Source organism: Pseudorasbora parva, chromosome 6 (genome assembly GCF_024679245.1).
Source record: "Pseudorasbora parva isolate DD20220531a chromosome 6, ASM2467924v1, whole genome shotgun sequence".
Taxonomy (NCBI): Eukaryota; Metazoa; Chordata; class Actinopteri; order Cypriniformes; family Gobionidae; genus Pseudorasbora; species Pseudorasbora parva.
Window position 1 is genome coordinate 39,878,724 of NC_090177.1, and position 16,096 is coordinate 39,894,819.

Consider the following 16,096-nt stretch of genomic DNA (forward strand, 5'->3'; position numbering starts at 1 on the left):
AAAGAGGAAGGAATGCTCTCTCTGTCTGTGCGCCGAGGTAAAGCTGGGTTGCCGGTTGCCTACGGCGACAGGGCAGGCGTCCCGCGAGCATGTCTCGACAAGCTCACTGATCTACACAAGCCCCATAATACACTGCACCTGTTTTCATGCTAACACTTAAAACCTGTAACATCCTGTACACACACACCTTCCGATCATGCAGCTATGGTGCAAAACACACTCCCAGACTCCCACTGCGGCTGGCTATAAAGTGAGCGAGTGAAAAGCATGGTAGGTTTAATTCTGCATTGCTTAGAACTTATTTAGGACATCCAAACCAAGCATTGATCTTAGACTAAACTTCACCGTTAGTAGCTGAAACTCTAGACTAAGCATTAGTGATGAACACAGCTACATAAAGAGCACAAAATACAGCGACCTGTTTTCGTCTGAAAGAAGAACCTCGTATACACCTAGGATGGGTGTGAGTAAATCATGGGCTAATTTGAATTTCTGAGTGAACTATCCCTTTAAGTGAGTCAAAAACACTCTAAATTTTGCATTTAATTTAACTATAATTCTCATTTAATGGCAAATAATATGGAATTAAGTGTCCAAAAACATTATATGTAGGTCATACTCCCATAATATCTACTTTTTTAAACTAAAGTCTTTTAAAAGTGTACTTCTTTTAGGGGATGCTCTTTGTATCTCAAGTCATGCTGGAGAATATGATCATCAGATTTGACTCAAAATTGTGGAGTTTATGCAGCTCAAAGTGCTGCTTTCAATATAGTTAATGCGATTATAAAAATACAAAATATACTAAAACACTGTGCTAATGGTCTCAAACGTTTGGTCCCCCACTGTAGATGTTTTTCCCTGAATGCCTTTTAAATGCAATGTAATAAACTACCCTTCAGAGACTGTAAACATTTACTGAACTGAACTGCACTGAATCTAAATGGCACACAAAAGCGAAGGCAAAACAAACTGATGCAACTGTGATGTCTGATGCAACACAATGTACATTTCTTATTTTGAACCTGTGGTGCCTGCACGTCCACTTACCGTCCAAGCTTTCCAGAGCCAGCTGCAGGCCCAGATTGCGGCCCGGGTTCAGCACCCAGTGGTTACTGGTGGCTGTGATGTCGAACACCAACCAGCCCTCTTCTGCTGCCCAGATCACCCGTGAGTCCAGCAGGAACAAATCTGAATCCCTAATAGAGAGAGCACATGACACAAAAAGGACAGCGTATCACAGATTAAAGCAAGTATGGAAATGTAGGGAAAGATGTGCCATATTTTGCCAAAAGTTTTGGGACGCCTGCCTTTACATGCACATTAACTTTAATGCCATCCCATTCTTAAACCATAGGGGTTAATATGGAGTCGGCCCACCCTTTGCAGCTCTAACAGCTTCAGCTCTTCTGGGAAGGCTTTCCTCAAGGTTCAGGAGTGTGTTTATGGGGATTTTGACCATTCTTCTAGAAGCTCATTTGTGAGGTCAGGCACTGATGTTGGACGAGAAGGTCTGGCTCTCAGTCTCCGCTCTAATTCATCCCAAAGGTGATCTATCGGGTTGAGCTCAGGACTCTGTGCAGGCCAGTCAAGTTCCTCCACACCAAACTCACTCATCCATGTCTTTATGGACCGCGCTTTGTGCTCTGGTGCACAGTCATGTTGGAACAGGAAGGGCCCATCCTCAAACTGTTCCCTCAAAGTTGGGAGCATGAAATTGTCCAAAATGTCTTGGTATGCTGAAGCATTTACAGTTCCTTTCACTCGAACTAAGGGGCCAAGCCCAACCCTTAAAAAACGATTGATTATACACTATATTGTCAAACGTTTTGGGACCCCTGCCTTTACATGTACATGAACCATCTCATTTATAATCCGTAGGATTTAATATGGAGTCGTCCCACCCTTTGCAGCTATAACAGCTCCAGCTCTTCTGGGAAGGCTTTCCTCAAGGTTTAGGAGTGTGTTATGGGAATTCTTCTAGAAGCTCATTTGTGAGGTCAGGCACTGATGTTGGACGAGAAGGTCTGGCTCTCTGTCTCCGCTCTAATTCATCCCAAAGGTCAGGACTCTGTGCAGACCAGTCAAGTTCCTCCACACCAAACACGCTTATCCATGCTTTGAAACCAGAAGGGTCGTCCCTAAACTGTTCCCAAAAAGTTGGGAGGATGAAATTGTCCAAAATTTCTTGGTATGCATTAAGGGTTCCTTTCACTGAAACTAAGGGGCCAGGCCCGACCCCTGAAAAACCACACCACACCACAATCCCCTCTCCACCAAACTTTACACAATGCAGTCAGGCAAGTACCGTTCTCCTGGCAATCACTAAACCCAGTCCATTGGATGGTCAGACAGAGAAGCGTGAATGATCACTCAGAGAACACGTCTCTGCTCCTAGAGTCCAGTGGCGGCTGCTTTACGCCACTGCATTGCTCTTGGTGATGTAAGGCTTGAGCTGCTCGGAAACCCATTCCATGAAGCTCTCTACACAATGATCTTGAGCTAATCTGAAGGACACACATGAAGTTTGGAGGTCTGTAGTTATTGACTCATTGAAAGTTGGTGACCTCTACACACTGTGACCCTCAGCATGTGCTGACCCCACTCTGTGGTTTTATGTGGCCTATAAGTTGCTGTTGTTGCCAATTGCTTCCACTTTGTTATAATGCCACTAACAGTTGACCGTCGAATATTTAGTAGTGAGGAAATTTCACGAATGGACTTATAGCACAGGTGGCAACCTATCATGGCACCACGCTTGAGTTCACTGACCTCCTGAGAGCGACACATTCTTTCACTAATGTCTGTAGAGGCGTCTGCATGCCTAGAGCTTGATTTATACACCTGTGGCCATGGAAGTGATTGGAACTCCAGAATTTTATGATTTGGAGAGGTGTCCCAATACTTTTGGTGTATGTATACACTGTATATAGAAGTAATTTCTGAATAAATCCGCCGTTTGAACAAATCGAATTAATGTTGGATGTTTCAATGACTTAGTATCTTAGTTTTCCAGTCCTTAGTATCAGTTCACCAAAAAAATAAAAAAATAAAAATAAATCATATTATTTAAAAAAACATTGAAAATGTTGACATGAAAATTCTGTCATCATTTACCCACCCTCATATCATCTTCTTTTATGTCCCACAGAATAAATAAAGTCATACAGGTTTGAAACGACGTGAGGAAGAGTAAATGATGACAGAAATTTCACTTTTGGGTGAACTATCCCTTTAATACCTTTAAAACCCATGACTCTCATGGCATTACTTAATTGTAACAGCAGTGTAAATGCTTTCATGCCACCTCTGAGTAAATGGTCTGTAAATCTAGATGCCAATTCAGATGAAACTTATTAAAAAGAAATCATGTTGTAGCCTAAAAGTTTATGTAATAAACATTTCTCAAAAAAAAACAATCCTCAAAAGATTACAAAAAGAGGAAGATTTAGAGTAAATAGTAGAATTAGCTTTTAATTCAACAATATAACAGAAAAAACAAAGCAGTAGTGTGTACTGAAACAAGTTCAACACCAGTCAATGAGTGGAAAGAACTGAAGGAATTAAGTACACAGGCAAACAAACGCAATACAAAACAGGTGTGCTCTAATTAGTAACATAATGAGTAACAGTGATGGCAGGAACATAGGAACAAAGGCAAGCAAACTAAGGGTGTTTACACCGGTTTCAAAAAGCTTTTGGAGGGTTTCAAAATTCATGGTTTTGAAGACGATGCCCTTAAACATCTCCATAAAAGTGAATTTGTGAAAATGTTGATGTCATGCGCATGCGTATTACGCCTTCGCAGGGTTTTTCTTGACAAAGTGACATCGCCAACTACTGATCTGGCATGCATTTTAACAGCCTTTTTAGTCATTTTCACTGATCTAGTATATATATATATATATATATATATATATATATATATATATATATATATATATATATATATATATATATATATATATATATATATATACACTGTAAAAAATCCAACTTGCAAATTGTTGACTCAGTTTCAGATTTTAAGTTGAGTGGACAAATTTTTGACCACAATGTTGGGTTTACTTATAAGAACGATTTCACTGCAAGTTTACTAATATGTCGTCCACTGAACACAAACAAGTAAGTTGAGAAAACGTAATGTTTTAATTTATTCATAACTTCCCGTCATCGCGCATGCGCAGAATGTCAGCGCTGTACCTTGCACGGGGTTTCCTCCTTCAACCACACTTTGGAAGGGACTGGATTTCATCTGGTTGAGGTAAGTTTTCTTTAAGCTTTATGAATAAATTAAGGTACATGGCACACCTTGTTTGTTAAATGTTAAAATACTAAACTCATACTAAAGCATGTGGTGATTAGTTATCTTGTTTGTTATCTGTTATGTTCGGTGATGCTTTTAGCAGTCTGTTAACATTTGAAGGTACGTACATATACAGCTACAGTATGGCTGGATGGACTATATTATTGTGGAGACTATATAAAATGTAGGTCTATATTGCTAGAGATTGTCCACGTAGCACAGTAACGTCTATTTAAAGCTGCACTTTGTAAACAGTTTTTTATGTTCAAAATTGACTAAATAGATACAATGAACAAGTATTTTATGAATCCATTTTTCAAACCATGTTTTTGTCTTATCTTGAATCATTACGCTACACCTATAATACATGTTTATTTTGGGATTATTTTAGCTCAGTCGGCGTCGATGCGGAGTAGCACAGTACTTTCGGCGTGACTCGTCCTCATAGACATAAACAGAGAAGTAGTTCCGACTACAATGTTCTTCCGCAAGACGCATGCACACCGTTTTGTTTTGATTAACGCGCGCCAAAAGTTACAGCTTCAACGTTATTGACAACTTAGACAAGTGTGAGGACACATGTTTGAACGAGAAAAGAATAAGAAGGACGTGCATGATGTTAAAAATGTTAAAGACAGCATGTAAGTGCTAATTTTTTGTGTTTATTGCAATTTGATAGTGAAACATATACCCAATTTTGTCAAAAAGCTCACAGTGGGTAGCATTACCTTAAACACAGTAGGTTATGTCTTATGTGAACATAAATAATTTAGTGAATCCAAGATGTTTTAGTAGGATGGATTCGATATGTGCTTTAGCTCTTAAAGGGACAGCAATCTAAGTACGTTACCTGCCGTCTTGTGTATTGTTACTCAGACAACAAGACAAATCACTTAATGCTCTTTTATATCTTTATAAATACATTTATATTTAATTAATACAGTGAAGACTATGTATTGGGTTGTAATATCTTGTTATTATTCCATTTCTGTAATGCTACATGTTAAATTAACACACTGTAACTGCGTTTGTTTTTGTATTTGTCCTGTTTAGAAAAAAGGGAAAAAAAGCAACAACATCAAACATCAGTGATGCATTGACAAAAATCTGGCAGATGTGCAAAAATGTGACCTTTTGAAAGATCAGGTGAGTTTATTATTTTTAGATCTAAATGAAGTGTACACTTAATTTTTACTGTTATAACAATGTTTTTGTTTTTTTCAGGGTCTGTGCTGAGTATTACAGGAGAGCACCTTTTCCCTTCATTGGATGAACACACATCTAGAGAATGGAGATGAGATGAAGTTCTTACTAGACCAACTTGAACATCAGGTAATTGTTTAGCATGTGATATATGTTTGATTAAAGGTTGAATGGTGTCATCTCTCTGTCAAGCTAAGTCCCATGCCTCTCTTTGGATATAACTTGTTCCATAATTGTTTTTTCTGTCTTTTAGTCACATACACTCCATTGTACTTGCTCAAAGAAAGGCCACAACTTTCAGAGGGACCTTTGTTTATGAGAGAAAAGTTTGGAAACATCCTGAAGACTTGCCTGGTAAGATGATGTGTGTCATCATCAGCATATACACTCATGCCTGAAATACTTCACCTGTTCACCTGTTTATCAGGTCTATTTTTTCAAATAGCTCACAGTGGGTAGCATTACCGTAAACACAGTAGGTTATGTCTTAAGTGAACATAAATAATTTAGTTAATCCAAGATTTTTTAGTAGGATGGATTAGATATGTGCCTTAGCTCTTAAGGGGACAGCAATCTATGTACCTGCTGTCTTATTGTTACTCAAACAACAAGACAAAATCACTTAATGCTCTTTTGTATCTTTATAAATACATTTATATTTAATTAATACAGTGAAGACTATGCATTGGGTTGTTTTCACATTGTTTTATTCCATTTCTGTAATGCTACGCGTTAAATTAACACACTGTAACTGCTTTTGTGTTTGTTTTTGTATTTGTCCTGTCTAGAAAAAAAGAAAAAAAGCAACAACATCAAACATCAGTGATGCATTGACAAAAATCTGGCAGATGTGCAAAAAATTTGACCTTTTGAAAGATCAGGTGAGTTTATTATTTTTAGATCTAAATGAAGTGTACACTTAATTTTTACTGTTATAACAATGTTTTTGTTTTTTTCAGGGTCTGTACTGAGTATTACAGGAGAGCACCTTTTCCCTTCATTGGATGAACACACATCTAGTTGTACAGAGAATGCAGATGAGATGAAGTTCTTACTAGACCAACATGAACATCAGGTAATTGTTTAGCATGTGATATATGTTTGATTAAAGGTTGAATGGTGTCATCTCTCTGTCAAGCTAAGTCCCATGCCTCTCTTTGGATTTAACTTGGATATAACTTGTTCCATATTTGTTTTTTCTGTCTTTCAGTCACTCCATTGTACTTGCTCAAAGAAAGGCCACAACTTTCAGAGGGACCTTTAGATAAGAGAAAAGTTTGGAAACATCCTGAAGACTTGCCTGGTAAGATGATGTGTTTCATCATCAGCATATACACTCATGCCTGAAATACTTTACCTGTTCAGCTGTTTATCAGGTCCTTAACTTATCATTTGCTCTCTGTCAGCCAAAAGGCAGAGTAAAGAGACGAAAGCAGGGTACAAAGTCATGGTAAAAAATACTAAATTGAAAAATCATATTTGAAACTTTCTCAGTGATCAGTTTGATTTCATCTGAGAGCACAAATTCAACAAGTTGTTGTTGAATCAGCATTGCAATTACATCAATGCTGAAATGGCTTCTAACAGCACAGGTTCAGGTGTGGCAGTGTTTGGGCTTGGGAAATATAATATGTTTATCAGTTTTAGTTCAATGGCTGAATTTGAACAAGCTTAAAAGGTTAGTTCAACGAAAAATGAAAATTAGCCCATGGTTTGTTCACCCTGAAGTCATTCTAGGTGTATAGGACATTCTTCATATACGCAGAGTTAAATAAAAAATATCATGGCTCTTCAAAGCTTTATAATGGCATTGAATGGTGGTTTCTGTTTTGAAGTCCATAAAAGTGCATCTATCCATCATAAAAGTGTATCATTCATTCATTCATTCATTCATTCAAGCGAAGTAGCGTGTTTGTGTAAGAAAAATATCCATACTTAAAACTGTATAGACTAAAATATCTAGCTTCCAACGGTATGCAAGTCAACATGCGCTTGTGTGTGGGGCAGTTATATGATGGATAGAATAGCTGATGGATGGGTAGGTAAAAATGCGCTTTTTAATGTATAACTCTGATATAACTCTGACACAAAGAAAGTTATATACACCTAGGATGGCTTGAGGGTGATTAAATCATGGTCTAATTTTCATTTTTGTGAGGAACTAACCCTTTATAATCAGGGCCACCTTTACTTTTCAAATAAAGTTACATGAGCATGTTTAGGAACACACTGAACACTGTGGTCCACTGGAAAATCCCTAATTTTATGCTTATTTCTATTGCAGGACATAGAGCCAGGATAAAGGGAGAAGATGAGGATCTTAACCATCTTTGAAAATGATGCCACCATCCACTCAAACCCAAATATAAGGTGCCCCTCTGTAGTACTAAGAGCAGATTGGACCAGGTAATGTGCAATACCTTTGCTGCAATTGTTACTAAATATTTTTTTCAAAAGTGTTTAATGTTCTTGACCCCCAGTGCTCAGCAAGAGTCTGGTCCTTAAAAAAATTGCTGCAGTCTATGGATAATCATAAGGTTGAGCATTTATTTATTTCAATTTGTACTCTAATAGGGATGCACCGAAATGAAATTCTTGGCCGAAGCCGAAACCGAATAATAATGAAATGCTTGGCCGAAGACCAAAGGCCGAATACCGAACGCGGTGTTGCGCATTTTTTCTATTTATTTGGCAATTTTTTTTACCATTACAATAATTAAATTTTTTTTGCTTTTTACTATTTTGTGTTGCTTTTCTGAGAAATAAATCAAATAACAAAAATACAATTTCAAAATATTTAACACTGAATTTTTTTTAACATTCCAGCAGATATTATACAAACTAAGCACAACATAACCTTAAATAAATAAATAGTAAAATAAAAAATATATTTTTATTTGGCCATCTTAGAAGCCCCCCTTCTTGAATAGCCTATGTTAGGCCTATAACTGACTGCTGAAAGAATGTAACTCTGTATGTCTACAACAACAAATGTGCATTGAATAGTGCAAAAAATGTGGATGAACCCACAACAAATAAATAACTGTCCTAGACATAAGCCTACTTAGCCTACTTCTTCAGGAAAAGTGTCAGGTTCTTCTTTATGAAAAGTAGCTTCTCTGCTTTCTCACATGAAAGTCAGTTCCTCTTCTCATCGATGACATGAGATGCAGCTCTAAACAGTGCTTCCACACTGCTGACATGTTTGCTGCATAAAGCACGCGGCTCTCACTCTACGTGGGATACTTTTTGATCGCGTCATTAAAAACGTCATTGTTCGGCAAAAATTATTCGGCCTTTTTACTTATTCGGCCGAATGCCGAAAGTGCTTTTTTGGCTATTTTCGGCCGAATAATTTCGGTTGCCGAACATTCGGTGCATCCCTACTAATTTAGTGTATAATCTTTTTTTGTTTATAAATATTGAAGAGTGGAGTAGAAGTTCATCACCTTCTAATGTACCTATTGGAGACAGAAAATGCTGTTTTGCAGAATTGTCAATAAAATGTTTCTGTAATGATGGCAATGTATTTTGTATTGTGTTGTATTTTCAGTGTGGTTTGTTCTGGCTGCATTTGGATTCTTAATGTGGTGGGTACACAAGTAGCTGGGTTAGATATTTGAAGAAAGTTAAACCAACTTACAAAAAGTACAAAGTTGAGTTAACTTAAAAAAATAAAGCAACCAGCTGCAAAGCATTTTTGAGTTTACTGAACTCCAAGACCTCTGAAATTGTGCTAATTTGTTTCTTTGAGTTGGACTGGTAAGTTGAAAAAGTTGAACCAACTTTTTGGTTTCAAAGTTGAACCAACTTACAAAAAGTACAAAGTTGAGTTAACTTAAAAAAATAAAGCAACCAGCTGCAAAGCATTTTTGAGTTTACTCAACTTCAAGACCTCTGAAGTTGTGCTAACTTGTTTCTTTGAGTTGGACTGGTAGTTAGATGGACTTACTGAGTAAAGTATAATTAACTTAATCAAATAAGTTTAGTGAACTTTCAAAAATGATTTGGCATAACTTCAACCACTGAAGTTGAGTAAACTCAAAAATGCTTTGCAGCTGGTTGCTTTATTTTTTTAAGTTAACTCAACTTTTTTTTTTTTACAGTGTATATATATATATATATATATTCACCGATCAGGCATAACACCTTCCTAATATTGTATTGGTCCCCCTTTTGCTCCCAAAACTGCCCTGACCCATCGATGCATGGACTCCACTAGACCCCTAAAGGTGTGCTGTGGTATCTGGCACTAAGATGTTAGCAGCAGATCATTTAAGTCATGTAAGTTGTGAGGTGGGGCCTCCATGGATCAGACTTTGTTCAGCACATCCCACAGATGCTCGATTGGATTGAGATCTGGGGAATTTGGAGGCCAAGTCAACACTTCAAGTCAGCTCAACTCTTCGTTGTGCTCCTCAAACCATTCCTGAACCGTTTTTGCTTTGGGACTTAAGGGGTTTCAACCTGATCAAGTGGGGGTTTTGATCTTTTTCCGGTTGGGAAAAGCTGTTCTAGGCCTCCAGCTCTACTTTTTGAGTTTTTTCGTTCATCCAGTTTGCGTGTATTACGTGAAATCTACGTTATAATGTAAAGTTAATGTTCATGACTGGATTCCGGGATTCCCTCTGCGTCACAGAAATCAATCGGCCTTAAGTTATAAACATACCTTTATCTGCACAGAGGGATGCGTTCCTGAACATGTTTATGTGTTTCTTCATTTGCATCCACATTTTGTGCAAATTTATCCTCCAGGACAACACCACTTTATTTGTTTTCTATATCCAAAGCATTTCCATCCTAGCCAGGAGTTCATGACGGCGTTTTGCTTTCACCTGGGTCTGCGTCACTGACGTCTGTCTTGTTCGTCTCCATCTGATATTTGCGTGTTTGCCCTCTATTCAATATAGTCATTTCCGGAACGCATGTTTTTCCTCCCCTCTTTGCATTAATGATTTATTTTTACTCAGTAACGAGTGTGGTTTAAAATGTAGCGAAGTACAATACTTTAATTAAAATGTACTTAGTTAAAAGTAAAATGACAGATTTTTAAAACTACTTTAAAAAGTAGAAGTACACAGAAAAACTACTCAATTACAGTAACGCGAGTAAATGTAATTCATTACTTTCCACCTCTGTACCTAATAAAGTTTGTTGTTTTATGTTTATTTTATATAAACATTTCATCCACAGGTTCTGTGTCAATCATTTTGAAAAAATTAAAACTTAACCTCAACTGTTGTTAATTGCAGACTGAATTTTCAAAATGGAAACGACTGATTTGAATGAGCCTTACAGTGAAAGACGGAGAAGGTGGCGGATAATGTGAAACAGAGGGGAAAAGTGAAATAAGTGGAGAAATGGGAGAGCGATGAACAGAGCGCTTGCTCCAGATGGTAAGGCCCTCGGGAGCACTTCATTTCCTTAATTGACAATAATGGCTTTATAAACGGCTGTTGATCTCACAGTGTGGCTGCCCTGCTCTAAATCAAACAGAGGAATTTAGAGCAAGTCAAGAAGACAGCGTATAAGAAAGGGACTGAAGAGCAGTATACAACCAAAGACAAGTGGAAACGCTGCAGGGAGAGAAAGACTGGACACACATGAACACACTTCAGAAGTTTCAAAGTAGTTCAGGTGCTCGGTGTGTGTGATCCAAACACCTGTCCTGCTCAACATCTGCTGCCTCGGTCTAATTCAGTCTCTTTATCACTCCATTTTGTCTCTTTTCTCTCCCTGATGGGAGCACAATGAGGTGTGTTGTTCCCCACAGACCCAACGAGGCGACAGAGGCCTTCAGGAGGGGTCGAGCTGCACGTAGGAGGAGCTAGTTGTTCTTGAACCCATTTCACAGCGCGGGTCACGGCGATATTCTAGAAGGTCCCGAACGTGCGGTGAAGGGAAGCCCTGTGGTGCACAACTGATTCTTTGAGAGGGAGCCACTGAGTCGGAATAGGAAACATGGTGTGGTACAACAGTAAAGTTTGCATTGGGATGGTTAGATAGACTGAGCACTGTGTGTGTGCGGAAAAAAAGAAATAGAAGGAAAGGAAACACAAATCAAATGTGTCCAGCGTTTATGCACCAGAGGGGTTGAGAGCGTTACGGCCCTCAAGAGGAATGGGTTTTCCTTGGAAACCAACTAACAGGCAAGAAACACCCACCATAAAAAACAGTAAACTATATGCTGGCCCACATGGAATCTGCAGGCATTTTTCATATTTCTGATGCTGATATAAAAAAAAAGAGCAAAATGCTAGAAAAGTTTTGGGTTACACTTTAGTTTAGGGTCCAGTTTTCACTATTAACCTAGTATTAACTATGCATCAATAAACTCCTCATTACTGATTATTAATAGTTAGTAGTTGTTAAGTTTAGGATTGCGGCATATAGAATATGATTATGCAGAATAAGGCATTAATATGTGCTTTAAAGTGCTAATAAACAGCCAATACCACACTGTAAAAAATTTTTTTGGGTTTTTGTTGGTTTAACTTAAAAAAGTAAGTAACCTGGTTGCCATAAAATTTTAAGTTTATTGAAATTAAAAATTTGAGTTGATACAATGAAGGAAATTTGTTTAATAAATAGAAACTCAAAATATTTTTGTATCTGAACCACATAAAAAATGTGATAAATCATGAAAATAGCACAATTTGGCATGCTTCACCGCGTCATCAGAACTAAAATGCACACAATTCCCCGATATGCTTACAAAATCTGTTAATAATATTTTAATAAAGGTTGTCGAATCTCAAAAAATGTTCATTGTATTAACTCAAAATTTTAATTTCAATGAACTCAAAATGTTAAGGCAACCAGGTAACTTTTTTTCTAAATAATGTTTTACAGTGCAGTAATATGCATGATAATAAGCAACTAGTTAATAGGGAGAATTGGACCCTAAACTAAAGTGTTACAAAGTTTTCGGGTAACTGTAGAATTCAGAAGAAAGACTTTTTTTATTTTCAGTACTAGAGTTATTAGCAAAAACGTTATGGATCTTTACAAACAATCATATTTGACGTTATTTTCCGTTGAAATTTGATTGGCTGCTGGCAGCCATTTTATTTTATGAGTCATATTAGAGGATCTGTTGGTATGTGTACCAAAGAAGATCCACACCAATTTTTAAATTCACATATCATACGGTTACGGCATTATTAAAGGTGCTATAGAATGCATTGATATAATATTTTAAATTGTTTTCCAATATCTACATAGAGTTATTTGGCTTAGGTAAGGGCAAACATTTTCCAGATACAGTTTTACAGGTCCATTTACAACCTAGGATTTGACCCTAGAGTGAAATGGCCTTATTTGGAAGGGTCATGAATAATAATGAGCTTTGCTCTGATTGGCTCATTTCAGTAGCTCACACAAGTGCAGTTATTCAGCTAACACAATCGCAAATAGTCACAAATAATTTATTATAGTTCATCACTGAGAAGGTTTGATGTCAGTTTAGCAAGGATTATAGAAGACAAGATAAGTTAATATAAGTTCTCTGGCTTTAGTCGCACAAACAACACGAGTGGCTTGTGAGTCGTGACAGAACACAGACCGACTGAAAGACACTTTAAGCAGAACATCTCAAAATGGAGATTGATAAATGCAGCCTACTTGTTTATTGGTGTTTTTATATCATCCGCTCGCGTAAGAGAGAGCGTGTGTGCACGAGGTTACCAGATTGCACAAATTGAAGTTAAACACCGCAAACTAACAATTATTTAAATTGGTGTTATATGAACAATAAATTAATGAAGTAAATCCTTAAACATCAACCTTACCTGTTGACAGTTATGTTAGTAATATGCACTAACATAACTCTCATAACTGTAACATAACTGTAATTACCATAGCCTGGAAGGCTATGAAAAGTCCTCACATCTGCTACACAGCCTGAAACATAACATTTATATCCATGTTCGGCTGTTTTCACTGTATTGTCCTCATCTGCACAATACCTGCACAAGTTCTGTTGATTCGGTGCAGGATCACGTTAATTCTGCTTGGCCTTGAACATGGGCTGGTATATGTAAATTTTGAGAGCATAAATATGAATGATCCCGACTGTTACATCACAGTCGGTGTTATGTTGGGATTCGCCTCTTTTCAGTGATCTTTCTCATGCACAAGATTTACATATGAAGGAGGAAACAGTGGTGTTTGAGGCTCAGGGTATGTTAGTTCCAGGGGCGGCGTTTGCGTATGTCAGGGTATTGCAGTTTCCATACCCTAGCATATAGACAAGCAGGAGAAATAAACGGCTTATGATGCTTCTCGGTAGTTCTGTTGCAGCTTTGAAAAGTAAATGTAATCTTAACGCCGTGTCCTAAACAGACGCGATGCAGCAAGATTTTCAACCGCAAACCAGACTCAATCCGAGATCAATCAAAAATCACAGCCAATCAGAAGACCATGTGGGCGGGCTCTCTGCAAGCGCATTGACTGCATTTGCAACAAAATTGATAAGTACAATATGGAATTCCTAAATTAAATCATACACAATTTTAGCATGATCAAAATTACACACTGAGTGACTGATTTTTTTTTTTTAAATAATAGAATATACTTGTGTGTTCACCTTGACAGCTTGAACAGTTGTTTCCTATCATTTATTTTCAAGATCTGAGGTAAATTATCCACTACTGCTTTCAGTAAGGCTATGTCTAAAAAGTTTACATAAACATTGTTTTCAAACGCTTGCTTTAAATTATTTTTTACATTAAATAAAGCACATAATCTGTTCTGCACTTGTCATATTTTGTATGTTGTTCCAGCCACAATGCTGCAGAAATAAGAACAGTAAAATAAATATATATTTTCTCACATGTCGAATTTGGTTAGGACACAGTGAAGGCTTATATATATTTCAGTATTTGCATTGTTGTTAAGTCTGTTGTTAAGTTCTTTTAGTGAATTTTGTCCACATTTTAAGATAATGTTATTATTTGGGAATGCTGTTGTATGGCCAGAAGGGCCTATGGTTTTTGTGAAAGGTCACCACTGGTCAGTTTCATGTACAGAACTCGTATTATTCAACCATGCCAAGGTAAATACAGTTTTCCATTCTAGGGCACCTTTAAGGCTTTTCAGTTGCAGCAGTTCTGCAATTTTGGCATGATCTGGAGTGTGTCCTCAAAGTCCTTTTGTTTATGTGTATAAAGTTTCATTAAGTGCCGTTAAGTTTTCAACACTTCTTTTGACTCAAATTTATTTTTGCCAATTTCCTATTCTCCCGTTTCAAATTTGATGAAGGTTAGATGAATGGCCTAAGAGGCATTACAAAAGTAGGGGTTTTGAAATAAATGTATAGGCAGAAACAAAACTGACAAGAACATTATTTTGAGAGTTTGTCCCAAGGATTCAGAGTAATATACAGTACTGTCCGACAGATGTGTGTTCGCTTGCCTGAGTGTTTTGTGCTTGGAGCGCTTAACTCTTTTCCAGCCAAACACAGAATTTTCTGTTATTTGTGAGAAAACGCTTCCCAGCCAAACACTGAATTTTCCGTTATTTGTGAGAAAACGCTTCCCAGCCAAACACAGAATTTTCTGTTATTTGTGAGAAAACGCTTCCCAGCCAATCACAGAATTTTCCGTTATTTGTGAGAAAACGCTTCCCAGCCAAACACAGAATTTTCCGTTATTTGTGAGAAAACGCTTCCCAGCCAAACACAGAATTTTCTGTTATTTGTGAAAAAACGCTTCCCAGCCAATCACAGAATTTTCCGTTATTTGTGAGAAAACGCTTCCCAGCCAAACACAGAATTTTCCGTTATTTGTGAGAAAACGCTTCCCAGCCAAACACAGAATTTTCTGTTATTTGTGAAAAAACGCTTCCCAGCCAATCACAGAATTTTCCGTTATTTGTGAGAAAATGCTTCCCAGCCAAACACAGAATTTTCCGTTATTTGTGAGAAAATGCTTCCCAGCCAAACACAGATTTTTCCGTTATTTGTGAGAAAACGCTTCCCAGCCAAAAACAGAATTTTCTGTTATTTGTGAAAAAACGCTTCCCAGCCAATCACAGAATTTTCTGTTATTTGTGAGAAAACGCTTCCCAGCCAAACACAGAATTTTCTGTTATTTGTGAAAAAACGCTTCCCAGCCAATCACAGAATTTTCTGTTATTTGTGAGAAAACGCTTCCCAGCCAAACACAGAATTTTCTGTTATTTGTGAGAAAACGCTTCCCAGCCAAACACAGAATTTTCTGTTATTTGTGAAAAAACGCTTCTCAGTTAAACACAGAATTTTCCGTTATTTGTGAGAAAACGCTTCCCAGCCAAACACAGAATTTTCTGTTATTTGTGAGAAAACGCTTCCCAGCCAAACACAGAATTTTCTGTTATTTGTGAAAAAACGCTTCCCAGCCAAACACAGAATTTTCTGTTATTTGTGAGAAAACGCTTCCCAGCCAATCACAGAATTTTCCGTTATTTGTGAGAAAATGCTTCCCAGCCAAACACAGATTTTTCCGTTATTTGTGAGAAAACGCTTCCCAGCCAAACACAGAATTTTCTGTTATTTGTGAGAAAACGCTTCCCAGCCAATCACAGAATTTTCCGTTATTTGTGAGAAAA

The 16,096-nt window shown here is 37.4% G+C and overlaps 1 protein-coding gene and 1 long non-coding RNA gene across 2 annotated transcripts in view; one reads left to right on the forward strand and one right to left on the reverse strand.

Annotated features, from left to right (window-relative positions):
- bmp7b (bone morphogenetic protein 7b) overlaps positions 1-16,096 on the reverse strand; it is a 120,723-nt gene that overhangs the window by 49,968 nt on the left and 54,659 nt on the right. The window contains exon 3 of the mRNA XM_067446914.1: positions 1,051-1,199. Coding sequence (XP_067303015.1) covers positions 1,051-1,199 — 149 coding nt within the window. The remainder of the gene's footprint in view (positions 1-1,050; positions 1,200-16,096) is intronic.
- Positions 4,594-7,975, forward strand: LOC137079006 (uncharacterized). The gene is made up of 7 exons (XR_010905391.1): positions 4,594-5,452; positions 5,531-5,638; positions 5,763-5,863; positions 6,298-6,390; positions 6,469-6,584; positions 6,720-6,812; positions 7,794-7,975. It is a non-coding gene; the product is annotated as an uncharacterized lncRNA (long non-coding RNA).